Here is a 26,308-nt window from a genome sequence, read left to right on the forward strand (position 1 = left end):
TACATAGACACGGAGGGTATATATAGGCTCAGAGTGAGGTGCAATACTAGTGGTAGTAGTAGTAGTAGTAGTAGTAGTAATATAAGTAGTAGTAGTAGGTAGTAGTAATAATACAATTTTTTTTTTATTGTCACACTGGCCGATTCCCACCAAGGCAGGGTGGCCCGGAAAAGAAAAACTTTCACCATCATTCACTCCATCACTGTCTTGCCAGAAGGGTGCTTTACACTAGTTTTTAAACTGCAGCATTAACACCCCTCCTTCAGAGTGCAGGCACTGTACTTCCCATCTCCAGGACTCAAGTCCGGCCTGTCGGTTTCCCTGAACCCCTTCATAAATGTTACTTTGCTCACACTCCAACAGCACATCAAGTATTAAAAACCATTTGTCTCCATTCACTCCTATCAAACACACTCACGCATGCCTGCTGGAAGTCCAAGCCCCTCGCACACAAAACCTCCTTTACCCCCTCCCTCCAACCTTTCCTAGGCCGACCCCTACCCCGCCTTCCTTCCACTACAGACTGATACACTCTTGAAGTCACTCTGTTTCGCTCCATTCTCTCTACATGTCCAAACCACCTCAACAACCCTTCTTCAGCCCTCTGGACAACAGTTTTGGTAATCCCGCACCTCCTCCTAACTTCCAAACTACGAATTCTCTGCATTATATTCACACCACACATTGCCCTCAGACATGACATCTCCACTGCCTCCAGCCTTCTCCTTGCTGCAACATTCATCACCCATGCTTCACACCCATATAAGAGCATTGGTAAAACTATACTCTCATACATTCCCCTCTTTGCCTCCAAGGACAAAGTTCTTTGTCTCCACAGACTCCTAAGTGCACCACTCGCCCTTTTCCCCTCATCAATTCTGATTCACCTCATCTTTCATAGACCCATCCGCTGACACGTCCACTCCCGAATATCTGAATACATTCACCTCCATACTCTCTCCCTCCAATCTGATATCCAATCTTTCATCACCTAATCTTTTTGTTATCCTCATAACCTTACTCTTTCCTGTATTCACTTTTAATTTTCTTCTTTTGCACACCCTACCAAATTTATCCACCAATCTCTGCAACTTCTCTTCAGAATCTCCCAAGAGCACAGTGTCAGCAGCAAAGAGCAACTGTGACAACTCCCACTTTATGTGTGATTCTTTATCTTTTAACTCCACGCCTCTTGCCAAGACCCTCGCATTTACTTCTCTTACAACCCCATCTATAAATATATTAAACAACCACGGTGACATCACACATCCTTGTCTAAGGCCTACTTTTACTGGGAAATAATTTCCCTCTTTCCTACATACTCTAACTTGAGCCTCACTATCCTTGTAAAAACTCTTCACTGCTTTCAGTAACCTACCTCCTACACCATACACCTGCAACATCTGCCACATTGCCCCCCTATCCACCCTGTCATAGGCCTTTTCCAAATCCATAAATGCCACAAAGACCTCTTTAGTCTTATCTAAATACTGTTCACTTATATGTTTCACTGTAAACACCTGGTCCACACACCCCCTACCTTTCCTAAAGCCTCCTTGTTCATCTGCTATCCTATTCTCCCTCTTACTCTTAATTCTTTCAATAATAACTCTACCATACACTTTACCAGGTATACTCAACAGACTTATCCCCCTATAATTTTTGCACTCTCTTTTGTCCCCTTTGCCTTTATACAAAGGAACTATGCATGCTCTCTGCCAATCCCTAGGTACCTTACCTTCTTCCATGCATTTATTAAATAATTGCACCAACCACTCCAAAACTATATCCCCACCTGCTTTTAACATTTCTATCTTTATCCCATCAATCCTGGCTGCCTTACCCCCTTTCATTTTACCTACTGCCTCACGAACTTCCCCCACACTCACAACTGGCTCTTCCTCACTCCTACAAGATGTTATTCCTCCTTGCCCTATACACGAAATCACAGCTTCCCTATCTTCATCAACATTTAACAATTCCTCAAAATATTCCCTCCATCTTCCCAATACCTCTAACTCTCCATTTAATAACTCTCCTCTCCTATTTTTAACTGACAAATCCATTTGTTCTCTAGGCTTCCTTAACTTGTTAATCTCACTCCAAAACTTTTTCTTATTTTCAACAAAATTTGTTGATAACATCTCACCCACTCTCTCATTTGCTCTCTTTTTACATTGCTTCACCACTCTCTTAACCTCTCTCTTTTTCTCCATATACTCTTCCCTCCTTGCATCACTTCTACTTTGTAAAAACTTCTCATATGCTAACTTTTTCTCCCTTACTACTCTCTCTACATCATCGTTCCACCAATCGCTCCTCTTCCCTCCTGCACCCACTTTCCTGTAACCACAAACTTCTGCTGAACACTCTAACACTACATTTTTAAACCTACCCCATGCCTCTTTGACCCCATTGCCTATGCTCTCATTAGCCCATCTATCCTCCAATAGCTGTTTATATCTTACTCTATATGTTAGAACAATTAATTTGCACATGAGTAAAAGGATATGAAAGCTATTACTTGGGAAACATAAAAATAGGTTAGACAAATATTTTTATTGGAGGCTGGATAGAGAAGGCCTGTTTCACTGTTCATTTTCTGTAATGTGCTTGTGTAGTATTAACAGGAGAGACTGTAATGGCAGGGTTTACTGTTTTCAGGAGGATTCTTGCTAAGACTTCAGAGATAGTGAAGCTGCCTTTGTTTTGTTTAATTGTTCTAACATAATGTTGTACTACTACTACTGCTGCTGCCGCTGCCTAACTAACTACTTATATTACTACTACTGCTACCACTAGTATTGCACCTCACTCTGAGCCTGTATATACCCTTTGTGTCCATGTACTGTTTGTAATGGCTTGACAAAGCTCCTGGAGAGCGAAACATTGCCACAATAAAATGTCACATTAGTTGCACTTATGTCCTTTTACTTTACATATTGTCGGTAATTCTACCAGCTTTATTACATCATATATTCTATTCACAATTTTCTTTAATTATCAGAGCAAGCTTTTACACCTGTACATTGCTCCTTATTTTACGAAAAAAAATATCCTTGCCAATAAGGACCAGGTGCATGGAGAAAAATAATTCTCTACATTTTCATGGCCAGTCATTGCTACGAGTAAGTGTTATCTGAAAATATTTTTGTAGTCTGAATATTTTTTTATCTGCCTCTTTTCTTGTGTATTTTAAATAGTCAGTGTATCATTCTTTTATCTGCAGTTACATGGTGTCCTGCCTGGTGCCATCAACAGTGTTGGCTGTCTTTATAGGAGTGATGAGCTTGTTGGTGTTTAATGTACCATATATCTCAATCTCAATAATAGAAGCCAAAACACCATTCACCATTATTATCCTTTCAGTGAGTATTGATATTTTGACATGGAAAGACAAATAAAATTTTAAATTTTGGCATTGTACAAATAAGTATAATAATTAACAATGAGGAGTCACTATGGAAACTTTTATGAATTTTTCTCATTCATATGCCTATTGCAAACTTTATTTGAATTATTTATTTTTTCTATTATTTTGCCACTAACCTCTGCCTCTACCTCTCCCTCCAATAATAGCAAGATTGTAAATGTTCTTTATCCATTTTGTTATCACACAGACTTCATTCTACCACCTTCCCATCCCTTCTTCCATCTTTTTTCAGAGGGTTTTATTTTTTAATTATTTATATATTCAGCCATTTATTCATAAAATATGTTTTCCAGTTTCTGAGAAAACTTGTTTTATACTTACAGTGTCTGCTACCATCATCAGCCTTTGGTTTTGGATTTCGAGTTATTTGTCAGTTTGAACTACTACAAAAAAGTGTGACCTATAATAACCTATGGCTAGAACCAGTCAGAGGTAGGTGCATTGTTAAATGTGTAAACATGAGTACAATAGTGTATTTAAGATATGTGTGTTGATATTTTTAGCTCCACAAGTTAAGTATGACATTGCTGAAGGAAAGAAAGAGCTTTCTGAAATGGAAGGAATATAGTATGATGGATTTTTTTATGAAATCCTTGCAGACTCTGCCATTTTTTTTAATACACCAGCTGTCTCCCACTGAGGCAAGGTGACCTCATAAAGAAGAAATGAATGTTTTTCTTTTTATATTTAATAATGATCTTTGCCATATTCCGGTTATATTACATATTTTGACATGCATTTATACTATCTTGTCTACACTTGTACAGTGTTCTACCTGGCACTACTGATGTGTGTATCATTCAGTCATTCAGGTTAAGCACTGTTGGGTCTGGTCAATAACTGGATAGATGTCTAGATGGAAACACATTTGAGTTTGGTTAAAGGGACATTGATAAGCCCTTAGCTGTCTTTCCCCAACATGGCTATACAATACCATAAAAGAAATACTGTAGTTGACTATATAGGCTTTTACTGGAAATTCAGTTCTGGAGTAGATCCTTTTATGCCTAATTTGGTTATTAATACATGGAAAGAAATTTTAAATTAGGTGCAATGATTTTATAGCTGATAAGTATTGAAAAGTAGAATTTTTGGAGAAGTTATTAAACTCTTAAATTTAGGGCATGGTTCATATATTTTTAAAGGAAATTGATGAGAGTGATGTATCTTCTGATGTGCAGAATAGATAAGTTATTCTTCCAAAATATATAAATACAAATAACTTATTTCTTTTCTGCTTTATACATATCCATGTATTCAGGTAATTGAAGAAATACAGTAACATAGCTGATTATATGCAATATAGATTATGAAGATTATGATTAAGTATATAAAATTTTCATAACTTGAAAATTTTGTTGCATTTCCAATCATTATGTTAGCAGAGTATGTTTAAACTTATTCAGCTACATGTCATTAAGGTCAGTACCACAAATATGATAAAGGCATTGCAAATACTGTATTGAAAATATTTGTTTTGTAGTAGTACCCTTGTCATTATATAACATGAAACAATAAATTCCTGCCTTACAGAATTCCCATCCAGGCATTGTATTGTACTGGACTGTATAATGGATGAACCTAAGTATTTTAAAGGGATTATCTACTGCAGATACCTGTTTTTACTTCCACCAAGCGTGTGTGAGCACATTAGATAGGAGTGAATGGAGACAAATAGTTTTTGGGATCTGACAAGCTGTTGGAGTGTGAGCAGGGTAATATTTTGTGAACGGATTCAGGGAAACCAGTTAGCTGAACTTGAGTCCTGGAAATAAGAAGTACAATGCCTGCACTTTAAAGGAGGGGTTTGGGATATTGGCTGTTTGGAGGGACATCTAAACTGTTGTATCTGAGCACCTGTGCAAATACAATGATTATGTATGAGTGATGGTGAAAGTGTTGAATGATGATGAAAGTTTTTCTTTTTTGGGGGGTTTTCCCACCCTGCCTCGGTGGGAAATGGCCGATGCATTTTACCTTGTGGGTACTTGTGGCTTGGTAGACAGTATCCTCAGTTCACCAGGACTGCTCCCAAGCACCAGTGAAACGTTGGGGATGTTTCCTTACACCTGCTGCCCTTGTACTTGGGTGTATGTTGACTGATGTGGGTCACATCATGGTGTTAGAAAACTATTGGGCCCCAGTCGAAATAAGACTGACAGTCCCTGATGTTGCATGGACTTTATTGAGCTATATTGGGTTGCTGACCTCCAGGCTAAAAGTCTGAGCAAAATCTTATCTTATATTTCATCTTACTCCTTGTCTAGTGGCTATAATAGCTCAGTAAGGCAGAGGAATCCTGAGTATCTAGGCATTTGAGTTATTTATGCACTGAACAGTATATATATTTATATCTGTGCATCTATGGTAAGAGTTTACTCTAATTCCAACTGCAGGGATTTAAGTATTCTTAGCTGATAGTATCAAATTTGCTTGAAAGCTTATGTTAATTATCTATGATAATCAAAGCATCTGAAAGAAGGTATGGAAAGAATGTGGCTTTCGAAGGATCCTCCATTTTGTTGGACGAGATTAATTCATGTATTATATAATCTGTAGCACTATCTGACAGCTTTAACAGCTAAACTGTTTCACAGAATTATTATTTTTGAAAGAGGAAGGATTTTCTGTTATCTGTTCTATATTATTGCTTGGAAAGCTTAATCTGTGGCCTCTTGTATATCACAAAAGATATGTAAAGTAAAAGGACACAAGTGCAACTAATGTGACATTTATTGTGGCAACGTTTCGCTCTCCAGGAGCTTTATCAAGCCATTACAAACAATACATGGACACAGAGGGTATATAAAGGCTCAGAGTGAGGTGAATACTAGTGAGGTACCATTTCGATGTTCACTAGTGGTAGTAGTAGTAGTAGTAGTGGTAGTGACAAAAGTAATACAATATGGTAGAGCAATTAATTCGTACATGAGTAAAAGGATATAAAAGCTATTACTTGGGTAACATAAAAATAGGTTGGACAAATATAAACTGGAATGAGGCAGCTTGTTTCAGTGTTCACTCTCTGTGCTTTGTGTAGTATAACAGGAGAGACTATGTGATGGCAGGGTTTACTGTTTTCAGGAGGAATCTTGCTAAGACTTCGGAGATGGTGAAGCTGCCGTTGTTTTGTTTAATTGTATTCGAAACAGCGATCAGTGCTGATTCAAGGCACTTGCGTGTGCGGAAATTAGTTTCTTTTATCACTAATTGGGCGTCTCTGAATTTCATAAGATGATTGGTGGAATTTCGGTGTTGTACACAGGCGTTGTTTAAGTTGTCGTTCCTACATGCGTATATGTGTTCATTGAGGCGGGTGTCGAGGTTTCTTGCTGTTTCACCTACGTAGATCTTGTCACAGCCTCCACAGGGTATAGTGTAAACTCCTGCATTGACTGGTTTGTGGTGCTTGGGTTTTGTCCTGGTTAGATCCTTTATTGAAGTGGTAGAAGCGATGGCGACTCTGGTGTTAGCTTGTGAAAGTACTTTTGAGACGTTTAGTGCAACCTGGCTGTTGGGAAGAATTATAACTTTGTTGGGAGCGGTGTTGATGCGTGGAGAATTTATGACCTGAAGAGCTCTTTTCTTGCAGTCTTTGATGAAAAAAGAAGGAAATTGTAACTCAGTGAATGTTTGGTGAATGTAAGTACATTCCTCGTCAAGAAACTCAGGACTACAAATTCGGTATGCTCTTAGGAAAAACCCGATGATGATGCCTCTTTTGGTCTTGGTATCTTGACTGGAATAGAAGTGTGTGAGATCATTTTTATTGGTGGGTTTCCGATAAACTTGAAATCTTAGGTTGTTGTCTACTTTGTGAATGAGGACGTCGAGGAAAGGTAGCTTGTCATTGGACTCTTCTTCTAGTGTAAACTGAATCACTGGTTCAACTGCGTTGAGCCTTGCCTGAAGATCCCGTACATCAAAACGTTTTGGAGTTATTACGAGGACATCGTCCACGTAACGTAACCAAGAGTCGCCATCGCTTCTACCACTTCAATAAAGGATCTAACCAGGACAAAACCCAAGCACCACGAACCAGTCAATGCAGGAGTTTACACTATACCCTGTGGAGGCTGTGACAAGATCTACGTAGGTGAAACAGCAAGAAACCTCGACACCCGCCTCAATGAACACATATACGCATGTAGGAACAACAACTTAAACAACGCCTGTGTACAACACCAAAATTCCACCAATCATCTTATGAAATTCAGAGACCCCCAATTAGTGATAAAAGAAACTAATTTCCGCACACGCAAGTGCCTTGAATCAGCACTGATCGCTGTTTCGAATACAATTAAACAAAACAACGGCAGCTTCACCATCTCCGAAGTCTTAGCAAGAATCCTCCTGAAAACAGTAAACCCTGCCATCACATAGTCTCTCCTGTTATACTACACAAAGCACAGAGAGTGAACACTGAAACAAGCTGCCTCATTCCAGTTTATATTTGTCCAACCTATTTTTATGTTACCCAAGTAATAGCTTTTATATCCTTTTACTCATGTACGAATTAATTGCTCTACCATATTGTATTACTTTTGTCACTACCACTACTACTACTACTACTACTACTACCACTAGTGAACATCGAAATGGTACCTCACTAGTATTCACCTCACTCTGAGCCTTTATATACCCTCTGTGTCCATGTATTGTTTGTAATGGCTTGATAAAGCTCCTGGAGAGCAAAACGTTGCCACAATAAATGTCACATTAGTTGCACTTGTGTCCTTTTACTTTACATATTGTCGGTAATTCTACCAACTTTATCACAAAAGATATCATGAGGTGTTACCTGTGTGACAGATCCGTAACTAGTCTTAAGGGCTTATGTTCCCCAGCACCAAGTTTCATGGTATTGAACTCACCAACAAGAGGTTTCAAACCCATGGCAAGGTAGTCTTAAAACCAGCAACCAGTATATTGTCTACTGTATCATACAGCTATGGTACAGTGAATAGCTAATTGGCTTGCTAGTTTTAGGACTAGCTTGCTATGATATCAAACCCTCCACTCAGTGAGTTGTTAACAGTTGTGTCATACATGGTACTTAATTTATGAAGCATTTTTAATATTTTTGATTATTATTACTATTATCATTATTATGATATTCATGAGAGGTTCTGAACTCATAGGGGACATATAATTGTTATGTTACTGTATTTAGGTGTCCCGTAACTCGATTGCTAGTGCACTCAGCTGGCACACTGAGGTCTGGGGGTCAATCCCCAGTACAGGTGGAAACATCGTGACGTGTTTCCTTAAGACATCTGTTGTCCATGTTCACCTGTCAGTAAAATAGGTACACTGGTGTTAGTCGACTGGTGTGGGTCACATCCTGGGACAAAATTTACCAAATTTGCCCAAAATGTTCTTCATAACAAAGTCATATCTATATAGTAGTATGTCATTGATGTCAGCTAGGCCTGTATACCTTGTACATGTACTTGTAGAAATAAAGATTATTAATATTATTATTTTTTAACACATCAGTCATCTCCCACTGAAGCAAGGTGACCCTAAAAAAAGAAAGAAACACTTTTGCCATCATTCAATGTTGTTGCCAAGGCAACATTGTTAATATTGAATGCCCACAGAGTAGCATTTTTTCTTGGATGATTTATATATTGAGTTTTTCCAGTTATGTGAAGCCTTTTTCTCTAGACGTGGTCTCCATACTCAAATCCAGAGGCCAGAACTTCATCATATAATGAATTTGTAAAATTGTATCATTTTCCTGTCCTTATATTCTAAGATTAGTTTGATGCTTATAGATAACTACAATGTATCAAACTTCCAGATGAAATGTCCAGTTTCTGCATCATCAGTAATACATTGTAAAATGCAAGGATATCTTTTATTCATTAAAATATCTTTCCTTCTAGGTTCAGACTTGACTCTTGGGTTGGCCATCACTATGTTGCTGGTTGATTCTGCCATATTTCTCATCCTAGCTGTCAGCATCAGCAGTCTTAAAAAAGGTGAATTAATTCATTTTAATGTTTTTAATATAATGAACTTGAAAATATAAATTAGCATGAAAAAAGTATGTTCAGTAATCTATAAGAGTTTGTGTGCAGACTTCTGTAGACAATTGCTAAATTATTTAATTTATTTTAAACTGTAGTCCTTTTCAGTCATCACAATGTCAACAAATTGTGTAGAGTAATTAGGACATGTTTCATATTTTTATATTAACATATTTGAAAAAAAGCATTATGATATTTCCTCAGATCCTCCCCAACATTTATCAACTTCTGGAAGATCAGACCTGAACCCTCTGCCAACATTCTCTGAACAGACATCTCTCAAACAATCCAATGAATTTACCTTCAACATTTTTCAGGGTATTAGAGAGATGGCATGGTAGTTAACAGCTTTCACAGACTTGACTGCTCTGCTTCTATAGTATTTTTATTAATGATTAATAACATAAACTTTTTTCTAATCTTTTTATATTCCAAAATTAAACTGGTACACAAATGTGTTTGCAGAGTGACTGGTATCTGAAGTCTAGTCAGTGAATCTTAGGCCTTATAACTCCCTTTGTGTATCATACTAATAATTCGTAATAGTGATTACCATTCAAAGTGTTTGATATTGGGTTTAACCATATAACTTTTCTTCATTAAAAACCTGAGATCTGCATGGCTGATATTCCAAGTAATACACTTATGGTCTTACCCACAAGATGGGTATGGGGTGGAAATATAAACACATATGCAGTATAATGTGATCCTTTATTGACAACGTTTCGCCCACACAGTGGGCTTTTTCAAGTCACAAACAGATCTGTTTGTGACTTAAAAAAGCCCACTGTGTGGGCGAAACGTTGTCAATAAAGGATCACATTATAGTACTGCATATGTGTTTATATTTCCATTTTGTCGGTATTTTATACCATTTATTCCCATGGGTATGGGGTGCATAATAAAGATATTAAACTAACTACAACTACACTTAAAGTACTCAGCTTACATTCTAACAGTTTATACTTACTGGTCTTTGTTCCTACTAACCTGTACTTGACATATCAGCAAGCTGCCGGGTAGTCAGCATGCCTACCAGCAAAGTATTTCCCAACATGAGCAATACTAACACTACAAATGGTAAGCTACATCTCCTTAAGTTAAAAAATTCAGATGCAAATTAAAATATTTTTTAAATTTTGTAGGTATAGGAATGGAATAATGTGAGCAAAACTTACTTGGTAATATTTTTACAAAATTCATATTGCTTAATGATACTATTTGTTTGTGCAGTTTACAAAATGTAGTTTACATGTAATAAAATATTGTTAAACACAAAAGAATGCCACTAGCAATGTGGTTCAGGCAGGAATTTAAGTAAATAAATGTAAAGGTGTTAAGGACGAAATTAACTGCTTCAGTAAATAAAAAAAAAATTCTGATATGTAGATCAAGGTTACAGAATTATGTATAATCTTGCAGTATTAACCCTTTCAGGGTCCGTGCCATCGATCTGCGGCTTTATGTCGAGGGTCCAAACCGTAGATCTACGCCATGAGTTCAGCTCACTCTGATAAGCTGTGAGCGGTAAATTTGGACCTAGATATGAGAGAATACATCTACGTAGATGTTATGGAACTTCAGGAGGATTTAAACAAACTCTATTCTTGGTCAGAAAAGTGGCAGATGCAGTTCAATGTAGATAAATGCAAGGTTCTGAAGCTTGGGAGTGCCCATAACCCTAGTACATATAAGTTAAATGATGTAGAACTTAGCCATACAGATTGCGAAAAGGACTTGGGGGTTATGGTGAGCAGCAACCTTAAACCAAGACAGCAGTGCCTAAGCGTACGTAATAAGGCAAATAGATTACTGGGATTTATATCAAGAAGTGTAAGCAACAGAAGTCCAGAGGTCATACTGCAGCTTTATACATCATTAGTAAGGCCTCACCTAGATTATGCAGCTCAGTTCTGGTCTCCATATTACAGAATGGACATAAATTCGTTAGAAAACATTCAGCGTAGGATGACTAAATTAATACATAGCATTAGAAATCTTCCTTATGAAGAAAGATTGAAGACTCTTAAGTTACATTCACTTGTTAGACGAAGAATGAGGGGAGACCTGATCGAAGTGTATAAGTGGAAGATAGGTATTAATAAAGGGGATATTAATAAGGTCTTGAGGATGTCTCTCCAAGAGAGAACCCACAGTAATGGATTTAAATTAGATAAGTTTAGATTTAGAAAGGACATAGGAAAGTATTGGTTTGGAAATAGGGTAGTTGATGAGTGGAACAGTCTACCTAGTTGGGTTATTGAGGCTGGGACTTTGGGTAGTTTCAAATTTAGGTTGGATAAGTACATGAGTGGGAGGGGTTGGATTTGAGTGGGACTTTCACATCAGAGCTTATTTCTTGGGTGGCATTGAAAATTGGGTTGGGCAAATGTTTTGTTAGTGGGATGAATTGTAAAGGACCTGCCTAGTATGGGCCAACAGGCCTCCTGCAGTGTTCCTCCTTTCTTATGTTCTATTGTTCTTATTTGGAATGTGTGTACCACATAAATCAAATCCTTCTGTGCATAATGAGAGAAAAAAACAGAGACTAATTTTCGATTAAAACAGCAACTTTGCAGTTTTTTTTTTTGTATGTTTTTTATAGTTCTATTTGCGATTTCTTGGTCTCATTTTATAGAATGGAAGATATATTACAGAAATAGAGATGATTTTGATTGGTTTTAGTACTGAAAATGGCTTGAAACTGAGCTCAAACTAGCGGAAATGTTAAATTTTTGCCGATGTTCAAGAGTAAATAAATGACCTTACACATCTAATACACGCCAGCTGGTGGGTCTAATATACATTCACAAATGTGCTGATATTATTTATACAGTTATTACAATATTGCATGACAGTTAATCTTGTATTTTTTGGTTTGAATAAAAATTCATTATGTGAATTAAAAATCAAAATGGAATTCATTTGTAAAACCTGAAACATAACTAATGAACAGAGGAAATGTTAGTTTAGTGCCAGGAATGCCTGCATTGTTTATTCTGGGCCCTATTTTGAAACTGGAATACAGTGGACCCCCGCTTAACGATCACCTCCCAATGCGACCAATTATGTAAGTGTATTTATGTAAGTGCGTTTGTACGTGTATGTGTGGGAGTATGAAATGGACTAATCTACTTCACAATATTCCTTATGGGAACAAATTCGGTCAGTACTGGCACCTGAACATACTTCTGGAATGAAAAAATATCGTTAACTGGGGGTCCACTGTATTTTGAACTTTGCACTAAATTTGCCAAATTACCAATTTCCAATCACTTTATTTTGTAGTTGAAACAGTTGAGTTGGCGATTTCTTGTGCTCATTCGATAGAATAGAAGTAATACTAGTGAAATAGCTAAGAATTTGGTCGACTGGAATAAGGTAATTGGCCTAAAATTGGAGTCAAAGTTGGCAAAATCGCAGATGTGTAAATATAGCAGGAGCATAATTTCATCAATTTTCCATCAAATTTCATACTTTGTTAAATTACCTTCAGAAAAAGATTCTCTACCATTTCATAAGAAAAAATAGCAAAATTATTTTTTGAAAATTCTTGGATACCGGTGTGCACTTTGAAATTTGTCCTCTGGATCCTGAAAGGGTTAATTGATGCTGTATTATGAAAAGTAATATAAAGATACAAAATAACAGCAAGTTCATAGAATAATAATACGTTATGGAGGCTGGTCTTTTTTGCCCACAGTGGAATGACAAAATACACAAATTTTCTGTGTAATATCTTGTAAATGCCTAGTTCTTTAAGGGATGTCCCTTGATGCCTTTGAAGGGATTTTGATCCAGGGAATTGGAGCTGCCCTTCACTTCCTCTGATCAGACGTGATTGTTTCCCATTTCCCAGGCATTGTATGACCAATGCAAGTTTAACACTTCCCCATAAATGCAATAATAATGAATGCCATTGATAATCAGTTCCAATTTGATGTGGGGAAAACTTTGCCCACAGTATGTAAATATGCTTTGAATTTTTTTAAAAGTTAAATGTGATTTATTATAGATATTAAATTGCACAAAGAAATAAACTTTATTTGTTTGTTTGTTATACGTTTGTCTTACTGATTATTTCTTTTTTTCCTATATAGAAGATGCTGTTCATGTTCTGGACATAGACCCTGGTGTGAAACAGAGCCTAAAGAAAGGGTTGAGTATTATTGGGTTACGAAGAATCTTTGAATCCCGAGGAAGATCCAAGGTTGCTGTTGACAATCTTAACCTGGAGCTTTATGAAGGACAAGTGTTGGTACTTCTGGGGCACAACGGTGCTGGCAAGACAACTGTTATGTGAGTCAAACGTAATAACACGATTGCAAACAATTCATGGAACTGGTGGGGTTTGAACTCTTGGTAAATGAGTGGTTAACACACTGGTTTGTGAGTTTTAGGACTCATTGGTGGGTCTGAACCCATGGTAAGTGAGTGGTTAACACACTGGTTTGTGAGTTTTAGGACTCATTGGTGGGGTCTGAACCCATGGTAAGTGAGTGGTTAACACACTGGTTTGTGAGTTTTAGGACTCATTGGTGGGGTCTGAACCCATGGTAAGTGAGTGGTTAACACACTGGTTTGTGAGTTTTAGGACTCATTGGTGGGGTCTGAACCCATGGTAAGTGAGTGGTTAACACACTGGCCTATGAGTTTTAGGACTCATTGGTGGGTCTGAACCCATGGTAAGTGAGTGGTTAACACACTGGCCTATGAGTTTTAGGACTCATTGGTGGGTCTGAACCCATGGTAAGTGAGTGGTTAACACACTGGCCTATGAGTTTTAGGACTCATTGGTGGGTCTGAACCCATGGTAAGTGAGTGGTTAACACACTGGTTTGTGAGTTTTAGGACTCATTGGTGGGGTCTGAACCCATGGTAAGTGAGTGGTTAACACACTGGTTTGTGAGTTTTAGGACTCATTGGTGGGTCTGAACCCATGGTAAGTGAGTGGTTAACACACTGGCCTATGAGTTTTAGGACTCATTGGTGGGTCTGAACCCATGGTAAGTGAGTGGTTAACACACTGGTTTGTGAGTTTTAGGACTCATTGGTGGGTCTGAACCCATGGTAAGTGAGTGGTTAACACACTGGTTTATGAGTTTTAGGACTCGCTTGCCATGGGTTCAAACTCCACCTGTTTTGTGACTTGATGTGAGTAAAAGGTCGCTCTCCAGGGATACAGAATTTCTCAATGCCTGTTTGAAAAAATGTTGTCATAGTCACAATAATTCCTGTTGAATATAATATCAATTTCCATTACTGTGCATCTATGCAGTGATAGTTTACATGAAATTTGACATCAGTTGTCAGCTAAACATTTGAATAGAGATTTATCTGTAATATCTAGAACAATGCAGTATTGTACATATATATTATTGAAATCAAAAAATAAATTTGTTTTATTAGTACATGGTGAATATATAATATCTATTCTTTTTAATAATATGCATATTCATCATATTCATTGATTTTATGTGAAGTTTAAGAACTTCATGTGTAGTAAATTTAAATTATAGAATTAATCATAGATTAGCAATGCATTTTGTACTCTATGTATTTTATTTTAACATGATGCAGCTACTTTGTCTTCTTATACTAAATGATGCTTTCTTGTAGACAGTCTTGAAAGAGATATTAAAATATGTTTTTTACCTTTGCCAACATCAGCTCCATGTTAACAAGAGAGCTGAAACCTACAGCTGGCACCATAAAAGTGTATGGTCATGACATCCACCATGCATGGGACAAGGCTCGTAGAGTCATGGGTCTCTGCCCTCAGCAGTCTGTGCTTTTTCCCTACCTAACAGTACAAGAGGTTCTTCGCTACTATGCTATACTTAAAGATTTTGCCACAGAGGCACCACGAACAGATGTTAACACGTGAGTAAGGTTTGGATTACATGATTTACCTGATGGTCACTATCATAATAGGCTTTTATGGAAAGGAAGTTTGGGGCTCTGGGAATTCCCACAACTCTGACTGGTAAGTTTTTTCAAATGTATAATATTTTGAAATTTAACACAGTCCTTGCCTTAGTGAGTTGCTAAAAAAAGAATTTATAGGTTAGATGCTTTAAAGTTCAGCAATGTATATGCCTGAGAAATCTCTCTTTAATAATGGTACCATATTAATAGCAGTTTCATAGTCTTTGCATTAGTAGTCAAATGGTTAATAGGTAGACTTTAGGATGTGCATGTTTTTAGAGGAGTAACAGATGTCAGATCACTATTTAGTGGTAGCTACAGTGAGAGTAAGGAGTAAATAAAAATACAAAAAGATTAGCATCAGTGGGTAAGAGGGAAGTGAAAGTTCAGTAACCAAATTGAGGCAGAAGACAGTTTTTGGAATGATATGAGCAACTAATGGAGGAAAGGTGGGCTAGAGAGGGTGCAAGAATGAGGAAGAGGAGGAGGTATGTCTGGAGAGGGTTTTGGGAGTCAACACCCCTGTGGCCTGGTCACGGACTGGGGTGCATGTGAATTTAAGAATAATAATGTAATAATAATAATCTATATTTCTACAAGTACATGATACAACTTATACAGACCTAGCTGACATCAGTGACATAATATACAAAAAGCCCCTGGTTATGCAGAGCATTTCGAGCAACTTAAATTAATTTTGTCCTCAGGATACTACCTACACCAGATGGCTAACACCCAGGTACCTATTTACTGCTAGGTGAACAGAGATAGCAAGTGTCTTAAAGAAACATGCCCAGATGTTTCCATCAGTACCAGAAATTGAACCATGGACCTCAGTGTGAGAGCTAATTGTGCTACCAACTGAGCAATGGGATGTGGGGAAAGTGTGTTGAGACAGTGCAAAGAATGAAAGGGGGGCTGGTAAATTGGCTGAGACTAATGGAATTAAGATAAAGATGTTAAAAGTGATTGGTGCTTTTGTATAAGAAAAAAACATGAGGTAATATAAGAATTACAGGGGGATAAACCTGTTGATTATACCAGGTAAAGATTCTGGTAGAATTATTTTTGAAAGGGTTAGAGGTAAGACAAAGTAGGATTACAGGGAAGGGAAGATTTAGGAAAGGTAGGGGATTTGTAAGCCAGGTGCATACATTTGAAGTTTTTAAGTGAGTAGTACTTAGATAAAAGTAAAGAGCTGTTTATTGCACTCATGGAATAGAAAAGGTATGTGATAGGGTGGATAGGAGAGCCATGTGGCAGATGTTACAAGTATGTGGAATAGGAGATAAGTTACAAAACGCAGTTGAGAACATGAGAGCATGATTTGAAATCGCAAACTTAAATGAGCGACAGGGATATCAGGAAACATTTCTTCAACATAAGAAAGGTAAATAAAAAGTGGAATTTGCTGATCAATAACATAGTTGAACCTATAAATTAAAGCTAATAGGCATGTACAGCGGAACCCCGAGTTTCGGCCGTAATCCATTCCAGGAGCTAAGCCTAAACTCAAAACGGCCGAAAAGCGAAGCAATATTTCCCATAAGAAATAAAGTTAATACAGTTAATCCATTCCAGACCTACAAAAATATTAACAAAAAATACATTTTTTAAAGAATAACTATAGTTTTATATACACACAACACAGATAAATAAATATAATATACAATAGATAAATTAAAATTTAAATAAACATTTAAAATAACATTTACTTACCCCAACATGAACACCACTCTCATATTTTCTACAATATCCTTCTTCACTGCTGTGGTGTTCATCACTTTCTTTACCACAGGGCTGCCACTAGGAAGTTTCTTTGGGCCCATGGTGGCTTATTTCACAGTCACAATTAATGAAGAAGCACTAAACACAAATGTTTGGCTGGCTGGCTAGATGGCTACCTGGCTGGCTGCCTGGATGGCTGAGCGCTCAGGGTAATGTTTACTCAAGGATAAACAACGCTAGATTGGCTCACGATGCCTGTGCAGACAGGTCTGGTATTCCGGCCAAAACCTGGGGCAACAGCCGAAACGCGGGACAAAATTTGGCCGAGAAGAGTAGTCGAAACCCAAAGCGGCCAATTCTCAGGGCGACCGAAACCCGGGGTTTCGCTGCATCAAGAATTATTTATTAATGTATTTTTTAAGGAAGGCCTATAGCTAATAAAAGATATAGCTTCAAGCAGAATAGCAGGTGATGAACATGTAATACAGCCTTTCCTTCCTTAGCAACATACTCATTTATTAACGACTCGGACTTACGATGGGCTCTCTGACCAGTATGCACACCTAAATAATATATATTAAAGCTGATTTTCTCTATTCTGTTTATTACAATATACAGTACAGTACTGTATAAACATTTAAAAATATACCAGAAATGTTATACAGTGGTCCCTCGTTTTTCGTAATTAATCCGTTCCTGGAGGAGCTACTATAAACGAAATTTACGATTTGCGAATCAATTTTCCCCATAAGAAATAATGTAAATACAATTAATCCATTCCTGACACTCAGAAGTATTAAAACAAAAAAATTTTTACATGAAATATACATGTAGTACATAAACAGTACAATGGGAAATGATGAATGAAACATTAACAGCATAACACTTACCTTTATCGGAGATTCTTCTTAGTGTATGGGAGACTGGAGGAGGAGAGAGATTGGATTGTTTACAGTTTGGAAGGGGAATCCCCTTCCAGCAACACCTCAGGTACCAATTGCTTCTCTGGGGTTGCTTCTCTTCTCTGTTCCTTAATGCCACTAGGACCACCTTGGGAGTCACTCTAGTCCTGTCGCGCAAAGTAACTGTGGAGAGAGCTCTGTTTCTGGCGTCTCTTTAACACTTCCCTAAAATGGCCCAAGACTTTGTCACTGTACATATTTCTCACCTTCTTTACCACAGGCTTGGCACTAGGAGCTTTCTTTGGAGCCATGGTAGCTTATTTAGTACTTGCAAGCACTAAAATGAGTGGAATATTATGAAATATTTCGTAGGAGCACTTGAGGGGACCTTCACTCACTGGTAAACAAAGCCAGACTGGCTGGGTAGGGAGGCCTCCCCGGCTCACACCGTGCGTACGCGTCCCGGACGAACTACTATTCGCGAGTCAACCTATGAAAAGCGAGTCCATGTTTATACGAAAATACCCCTATGATTGTCGAAATTTACGATTGCCGAGAACTACGAAAAGCGAGGGACCACTGTAAATGGTGCAAAGGTGGCATTAAAACAATATCAAAGATGGTTGACACAAACCCACTACCATTATAGTATGCTCCTCACTTAGCGACAAATTTGTTTACCAACGTGATCTTAGGAACAGAACTCTGTCATTAAGTGAGGAGAGGCTGTACTGTGAGTAAAGTTAAAAACTTTTTTTTTATTTGCAGAGTGCTACTCAAGATGAAACTCTTCAGCCACCGAGACTACCTAGTAAACCAGCTGTCAGAGGGTATACAAAGAAGAGTGTGTATGGCTATAGCTTTCATTGGCAATTCAAAGCTAGTCATCCTAGATGAGCCTACTGCAGGCATTGATCCAGCAGCACGTAACGCAATTTGGGAGGTAAGGATATCAAAGGGTGTAAGGTTATCAGGGATGGACAGTCTTCTTAGGCACGAACTATTAATGACTGAAAAATAAGTGTGAGCAGAGCCAGTAACAGGTATTCAGTGTTACAAGTCAGTAGTGATGGATTTTTTTTACATAAGACATCAAAGTCAGTAGTTATTTCACTCAGAGGTTGCCTGTGGTCCAGGAGCAATTCTGTATGCAGTTCCATATGTAAAGATTTTTAGTTGCATACTCTCTGATCGTAGGTTCTATCCCCGCCCGTGGTATGGTCACGTCAAACATCTTCCACCAGGGTAGGAGACCCAAAAAGAGAGAAGTCATTTACCATCATTCACAAGCTGTCTTGCCAAAAGTGTGCAGATATGATATTACAAATGACCCTCTGAACTGTAACATCCCTACCCTTCATTCAGAAACATTCACTAGCAATTATTAACTGCTAAAGTGCTAGGTTTCATCAAAGTGTCTCCCTATCCTATACAAGAAATTGGCTATATTATTGAGGATGAGTAGCATAGATCAAATGTTTGCATTGAAAGTGAGAAGTACCTTGATAAGGGTAAAGAGCTCTTTATTGCATTTATGCATTTTGAAAATGTATATGATAGTGTGGAAAGTGGAGCCATGTGGCAGATTTTACCAGTGTTTGAAATAAGGGGTAGGTTACTAAAAGCAGTTAGTTTTTATGCAGAGAGTGAGACTCAGGTTTGGGTATATAGGGGGGGAGGGGGCTACTTCTCAGTGAAAGTAGAACCTAGACAGGGATGTATATCACCATGGCTGTTAACACATTTATAGATGGGGTTATGAATGAAGTAAATAAATGCTAGAGTGTTAGGAAAAGTTGTAGATTAAAAGATGCTGGATCTGTTACAAAGTATGTATGTGTCATCACAGTTATTCTTTCCTAAATGTCATATTTCTGCTGGGGGATTCTGATGACAAGCTGCAAAGGTTGGTGGAAGAATTTAGGAGGGTATGTAAAAGGAAATTAAAGGTTTTCATAGAAAAGAGCAAGGTGATGAGGTAATATAAAGTCTAGACAGTAAAAGACTAAGTATCAGATTGGAGGGAGGAAATATGGAGGAAGTGGATGTATTTAGATATTTGGGAGTGGAAATATCAGTAGATTTGTCTATGAGAATCAGGTAAACCTTAGAATAAGGAACTGACTAACTGAATCTAACTATAAACTAGATGGGCTGGGTAATCACAGTCACACAGTCTTTCCCATATTTTGGTGACAAAAATAAACATCAAGCTTGTTATCCTTGAAATACGTATACTGTATCACAACATCTAATGCATTCTTGAGACAGTTCAATCATTTTTTTGTGGGTTATATAGCTGGGCTCTTACACCAAACATTGGGTGTGTTTCTTTACACCGGTTGTCTATGTTCATTCATCAGTAAAATGGGTACTAGGAGTTAGTCGACTGGTGTGGGTTGCATCCTGGGACAAAACTGACTTGACCCTTTCAGGGTTGACAGGCCCTCTCCCAGACTTGTTCTCAGGGTCACCAAATTTAAAAAAAAAAAAAATTCTTATGAAAAGATAGAGAATCTTTTCCCGATCATAATGACACCCAAAGTATGAAATTTGTTGGAAAACTTTTAGAATTATGCTCTCGCGAAGTTAGCAGTCTCGACGATGTTTACGCTTCGGCAATTTTGCCCACTTTGAGCCCTATTTTCGGCCAATTCCAGTGTACTAGTCGACAAAAATCATAACTTTCGCTAGAACTCCATGTTTTCTATCGAATGAGTACAAGAAACCACCCATTTACCAATTTCAACTATCCAATAAAGTGGTCAGAATTTAGCAATTTTGCCAATTTCACACAAATTTCAAAAAAAGCCAATTCCCAAATAGGGTCCAGAATAAACAAGAAAGACATTCCTGGCACTAAAATAACATTTCCTCTGTCCATAAGTCACGTCCCCACACCCCTCTTACATTCTTTTGCTTTTCACTTTGAATTTTTATTCTCACAAAAAATAGAAGATTTACTGTTATGCAGACTACTGCATTAGTGTAGAAATGGTATAAATAATATCAGCGCACTTGTGAAAGAATATTAGTCTCGCCAGTTGACGTGTATTGGACGCATAGCATGATTTGTTTACTTTTGAACTTTGGCAAAAATCGAAGATCTCTACAACTTTGAGCTCATTTTCAAGGTATTTTTCATTGTAAAACCAATCAAAATCGTCTCAATTTCTGTCATATGTCTTCCATTCTATAAAATGAGACCAGGAAAACTAGAATACAACAATAAATACCACATGAAAATACAGTGCAAAGTCGCTGTTTTAAACCAAAAACACTCGTTTTTTTTTCTCATTACGCACTGTGTGCTGCAGGATTTTTTTTTATACTGCTCACACTGACCACATAGACCCATTCTTTCATATCTAGGCCTGCCAGCTTTCTCTCGCTAGATTTGAGGGCGCTAGAATTTAGGCGTACTAGTACGTCAAAAACCCTGGTGCGTATGCCGTACTAGTATGTCGGAAACTCTGAAAGGGTTAATATGCCCGAAATGCTCTGCATAACAAACAGCTTTCTATATAGTAGTATGTCATTGATGTCAGCTTGGCCTGTATACCATGTACATGCACTTGTAGCAAATAAAGATAACTATTATTATTATTATTATTATTATTATTATTATTATTATTATTATTATTATTACTATTATTATTATTATTATTATTCAGTGTATCAACTAATATCTGCATATCTGATAGATTATTAGTGACAACCGGGCTGGTCGTACCATCTTGCTGACTACACATCATTTAGACGAGGCAGAAACTTTGGCTGACCGTGTGGCTATCATGAACCAGGTAAAGCTATTTCAGATTGTTAAAGATATTTTTTAATCATTATAATTTAAATATTTAATGAAAACTCTTCAGGTTAAGTAAGAAAGTTCACACTTCATTTGGAAAGTTGAAACAAAAAATAGTTTAGTGTAATGTCTCCCAGCTTGTAGAGCAAGATGATGTCAATTAGTTTAATATTTTTATTGTGCACCACATACCCATCCAGTGGGTGATAGTCAAAAGATTACAGAGGTATATAAAGGGTCAGCCTTATTTATTTTCACTTAACACTAATTTAGCAAAGATGAAAAGCAGAAAACAATCTGTTCACTGTATTTTCATTTCAAATTCTCTCTTTCCATATGGTATTAAGTAGTGGTTTGTTTTGCATTTACATTTGTAAATTTCTCATCTGTATTTTGGATTTCTAATATTAAAATTTTTAAATTATGAAATAATTTGTGTTTTGGATATTAATTTCTGTAGCTCATAAAGTTTCTGTTGCAGCATTAACAGTCATCTCCTTTACTACTTTTGTATTTCTAATATGTCTTACCTATTGTTTAGTCATGTTGAGAGTACCCCATCTATGTTTGTAAGCAAAATCTTTATAATTTTTTCTATTTATGGGGAAGGACTAAACTTGTAGGAGTCATACAGTGCCTGAGTAGTGAGAGGCAGTCAGGTTTGATCCAAGGAAGGTGAGGCCAGTTTCAACATGAGGTGCAGGCATGAATAATAGGGAGAGTGCTCCAGTGGATTAAATATTAGGGAAAGAAAGCAAAGAATAATTGTTTAGGAAAGAGTAACTAGCACCAGCCAGGCTGTGGTTCATACACTAGTTTGCATGTGGCCAGCAGTAACAGCCAGGTTGATCAGGCCCTGATCCCCCATGAGGCCTAGTCAAGAACCGAGCTGCAGAAGGATTGACCCCCAAAATACCCTCTAGGTATACTCTAAGTAGAAGGGTTGTGCAAGGATTGGTATTAGGACCAGTACTTTGGTTTATGTGAATGACATACCAGATTGGAGTTGAGTTAAATGTATCCCTATTTCCTGATGATGTAACATTAATGGGAATAAAAACAGATGAAGATAGAAAAAGGCTACAAATTGATCTCAGCAGACTGTAAAATTGGTCAGATAAGTGATTGCTTAAATTCAACCCTAGTAAATGCAAGGTTATGAAGGCTGGGGAAGGGTTCAGAAGGCCAGACATAGAGTATAGACTCTGCCAGTATGAAATCTCCACCTGAAAAACCATTTTAAGAAACTGGAGAAAATTCATAATTATGAAACAAGGCTTGATCCTGAGCTAAAGGACATGAACTACAAGGAGAGGCTAATGGAATTTAATCTAACAACACTAGGAGACAGAAGAACGGGATGGGGGTATATGATAGCGGCTTACAAAATACTCAGGGGGATTAAAAGGGTAGACAGGGACAGGATATTTGAGAGGCAAGAAAAGGGAATTTGGGGATACTGAGAGTTAGACATAGATGAGTTACAGTGATGTCAGGAAGTGTTTTTTCAGTCTCAGAGTAGTTGAGAAGTGGAATGATCTCAATGAGGAATTGGTGGAGGCAGGTTCCAAACATAGTTTTAAGAGCAGGCATGATAGGGCTCAAGAGGGAGTGAATCTGGCAAGTGTTAAGACGTGGGGTCAGGATCTGAGAATCGACCCCTACAGTCACAAATAGGTGAATGCAAATAAGAGAATATACACACACATGCATGCACATACACACATACATTTGGTATGATTGAAACTCAGTTAAAATTAATAATTATAATTGTAACCTAAGGAGGGGTTTGGGATATTGGTAGTTTGGAGTGACTAAACTGTTGTATCTGGGCACCTCTGCAAAGACAGTGATTATGTATGAGTGATTGTGAAAGTGTTGACTGATAATGAAGGTTTTTTTTTTTTTCCACCCTGCCTTGGTGGGAGAAGGCCAATGTGTTAAAAAAAAAAATGTAACCTAAATTTTGTATAATTTTCCAGGGAAGACTTTTGTGTGTTGGATCACCTCTGTCTCTTAAATCTGAGTATGGGCTAGGATACACACTCACTCTCAGCAACAGAAGTCATTATGAAGAAATCCCTATCAAGAAAATGATCCACCAATCTTTGTTATCTGCCAACCTGGAAGACAAACTATTACCTCCTACTGATGTAATTTTCAGTGGTAAGAATGAATCTTTAGAATACTTGCTACACTGCCAACCATTCCAAGTGTACATTATTCCTTGTAACTTATGATTTTTGTACATCAAGTAGTGATGTGCTGAACATTAGTGATGTACTGAATATTAGTTAGCCATATCAAACCCATTACCAGATGTTTCATGCTTACAGACACAAAGGTATGAACATCTGCACCTTATAAGTCATGAAAAAAAGGTAATTCTATACTACTGTTGTGCTTCAACCCTTTTATTGATTTTATTTAATAAATATTATTGTATGTCTATTGCACATTTCTTTGGAGTTCAGAATTATTTATTACTCATTTTAGAAAGGAGGATGCTCGTCTCTTAGCTTGGTTACTGTTAATTTCATAGGTAGGGTACTGTTTCTCTCATAGATATGGTACTGTTCTTCTCATAGATATGGTACTACTACTCTAATAGATATGGTACTGCTCCTTTCATAGATATGGTACTGTTCCTCTCATGGATGTGGTACTGTTCCTCTCATAGATATGGTACTATTCCTCTCATAGATATGGTACTGTTCCTCTCATAGATATGGTACTGTTCCTCTCATAGATATGGTACTGTTCCTCTCATAGATATGGTACTGTTCCTCTCATAGATATGGTACTGTTCCTCTCATAGATATGGTACTGTTCCTCTCATAGATATGGTACTGTTCTTCTCACAGATATAGTACTGTTCCTCTCACAGATATGGTACTGTTCCTCTCATGGATGTGGTACTGTTCCTCTCATGGATGTGGTACTGTTCCTCTCATAGATATGGTACTATTTCTCTCATAGATATGGTACTGTTCCTCTCATAGATATGGTACTGTTCCTCTCATAGATATGGTACTGTTCTTCTCACAGATATAGTACTGTTCCTCTCACAGATATAGTACTGTTCCTCTCACAGATATGGTACTGTTCCTCTCATAGATATGGTACTGTTCCTCTCATAGATATGGTACTGTTCCTCTCACAGATATAGTACTGTTCCTCTCACAGATATGGTACTGTTCCTCTCATAGATATGGTACTGTTCTTCTCACAGATATAGTACTGTTCCTCTCACAGATATAGTACTGTTCCTCTCACAGATATAGTACTGTTCCTCTCACAGATATAGTACTGTTCTTCTCACAGATATAGTACTGTTCTTCTCACAGATATAGTACTGTTCCTCTCACAGATATAGTACTGTTCCTCTCATAGATATGGTACTATTCCTCTCATAGATATGGTGCTCCACCAGTTACTGAACACTATCAAGTAACATAGAGAACTTGGCCTTTGTAAGGAAGAAGAGCAATCTTCTCTGTGGGATTTAATATAAATCTTACTAATCAGAATGTTTTAAATGAACTATTATTATAATTAGGAACATACCAAACTTATAAGGGTCATAGAGCACCTGGGAAATGAGAAGCCATCAGCAGTAATTCAAGGCAGGATAACTCCAGTTCCTTGGATCAGAAACACCTCACTGGCATCAAGACACCTCTCTTGAGGGTTTATTTTAATACAGGCTTATTCTGTCTGTCTATGTCTTGAAAGGTTAAAGATTCTTTATTTCAGCATGATGCAATGTTTGTACAGAGGTGAATGACATTTAGGTGTGCATGCAGAAAGCCTCTTAATAAGCAGAGCATTTTGGGCAAACTTAAGCCTATCTCTAGATTAATATGGTACAGTACTAACTAATTAATTGCTTAGATATACAGTCTTTTAAGCAGATGTAAAAATAAAATTAGTAGTTACAGTGAATGCAAGAGAACTGATTATCATATATATGTATATATCAAGTTAATATCCTATTATATTCAGTTGGCAGATATGATGATATGTGGGAGTTAATTAAGAGTCATGTGCCAAATGCACGTGTCTTGGAGACCATCAATGGTGAGGTGACATACACTCTTCCTCTGTGCGATACCCAGGGCAATGATAATAGGTAAGAAAAGATATTAATCACAAGAAAAATGTTCCTTGATTTCTCTTTTTATTTAGATTTTCTTGATCAGCTGTGTTTGAATTATAGAAAAAAATTGAATAGTACAGTAATAAAGAAAGAATATTTATCTCATGTTTGGAGTAAGATTATATATTTAAGAGAGCTTATGATTTAAAACTCAGATTCTTTTCTTTCAGAATTTTCTGAATAAGGAAGAGAATTTACAATGTATCCTCTTCCTGGGCCCCTTTTCACTTCTTCATAACTCATATAGTACACTTCTATTCACCACAACCTCCATTATCACCAACCCACTCCCTCCCTGTTAGTCTGTTACACTGA

The 26,308-nt window shown here is 37.4% G+C and overlaps 1 protein-coding gene across 2 annotated transcripts in view; it reads left to right on the forward strand.

The window, feature by feature from the left end:
• Positions 1 to 26,308, forward strand: part of LOC128687048 (uncharacterized) — a 195,726-nt gene that overhangs the window by 114,303 nt on the left and 55,115 nt on the right. For both annotated transcript variants that reach the window (XM_070082543.1, XM_070082544.1), the window contains exons 62-71: positions 3,230 to 3,368; positions 3,757 to 3,865; positions 9,325 to 9,420; positions 9,673 to 9,786; positions 13,569 to 13,767; positions 15,139 to 15,351; positions 18,795 to 18,969; positions 21,731 to 21,829; positions 23,817 to 24,000; positions 25,840 to 25,966. In XM_070082543.1, coding sequence (XP_069938644.1) covers positions 3,230 to 3,368; positions 3,757 to 3,865; positions 9,325 to 9,420; positions 9,673 to 9,786; positions 13,569 to 13,767; positions 15,139 to 15,351; positions 18,795 to 18,969; positions 21,731 to 21,829; positions 23,817 to 24,000; positions 25,840 to 25,966 — 1,455 coding nt within the window. The remainder of the gene's footprint in view (positions 1 to 3,229; positions 3,369 to 3,756; positions 3,866 to 9,324; positions 9,421 to 9,672; positions 9,787 to 13,568; positions 13,768 to 15,138; positions 15,352 to 18,794; positions 18,970 to 21,730; positions 21,830 to 23,816; positions 24,001 to 25,839; positions 25,967 to 26,308) is intronic.

The sequence above is a fragment of the Cherax quadricarinatus genome, chromosome 7 (assembly GCF_038502225.1).
Source record: "Cherax quadricarinatus isolate ZL_2023a chromosome 7, ASM3850222v1, whole genome shotgun sequence".
NCBI classification, from domain to species: Eukaryota; Metazoa; Arthropoda; class Malacostraca; order Decapoda; family Parastacidae; genus Cherax; species Cherax quadricarinatus.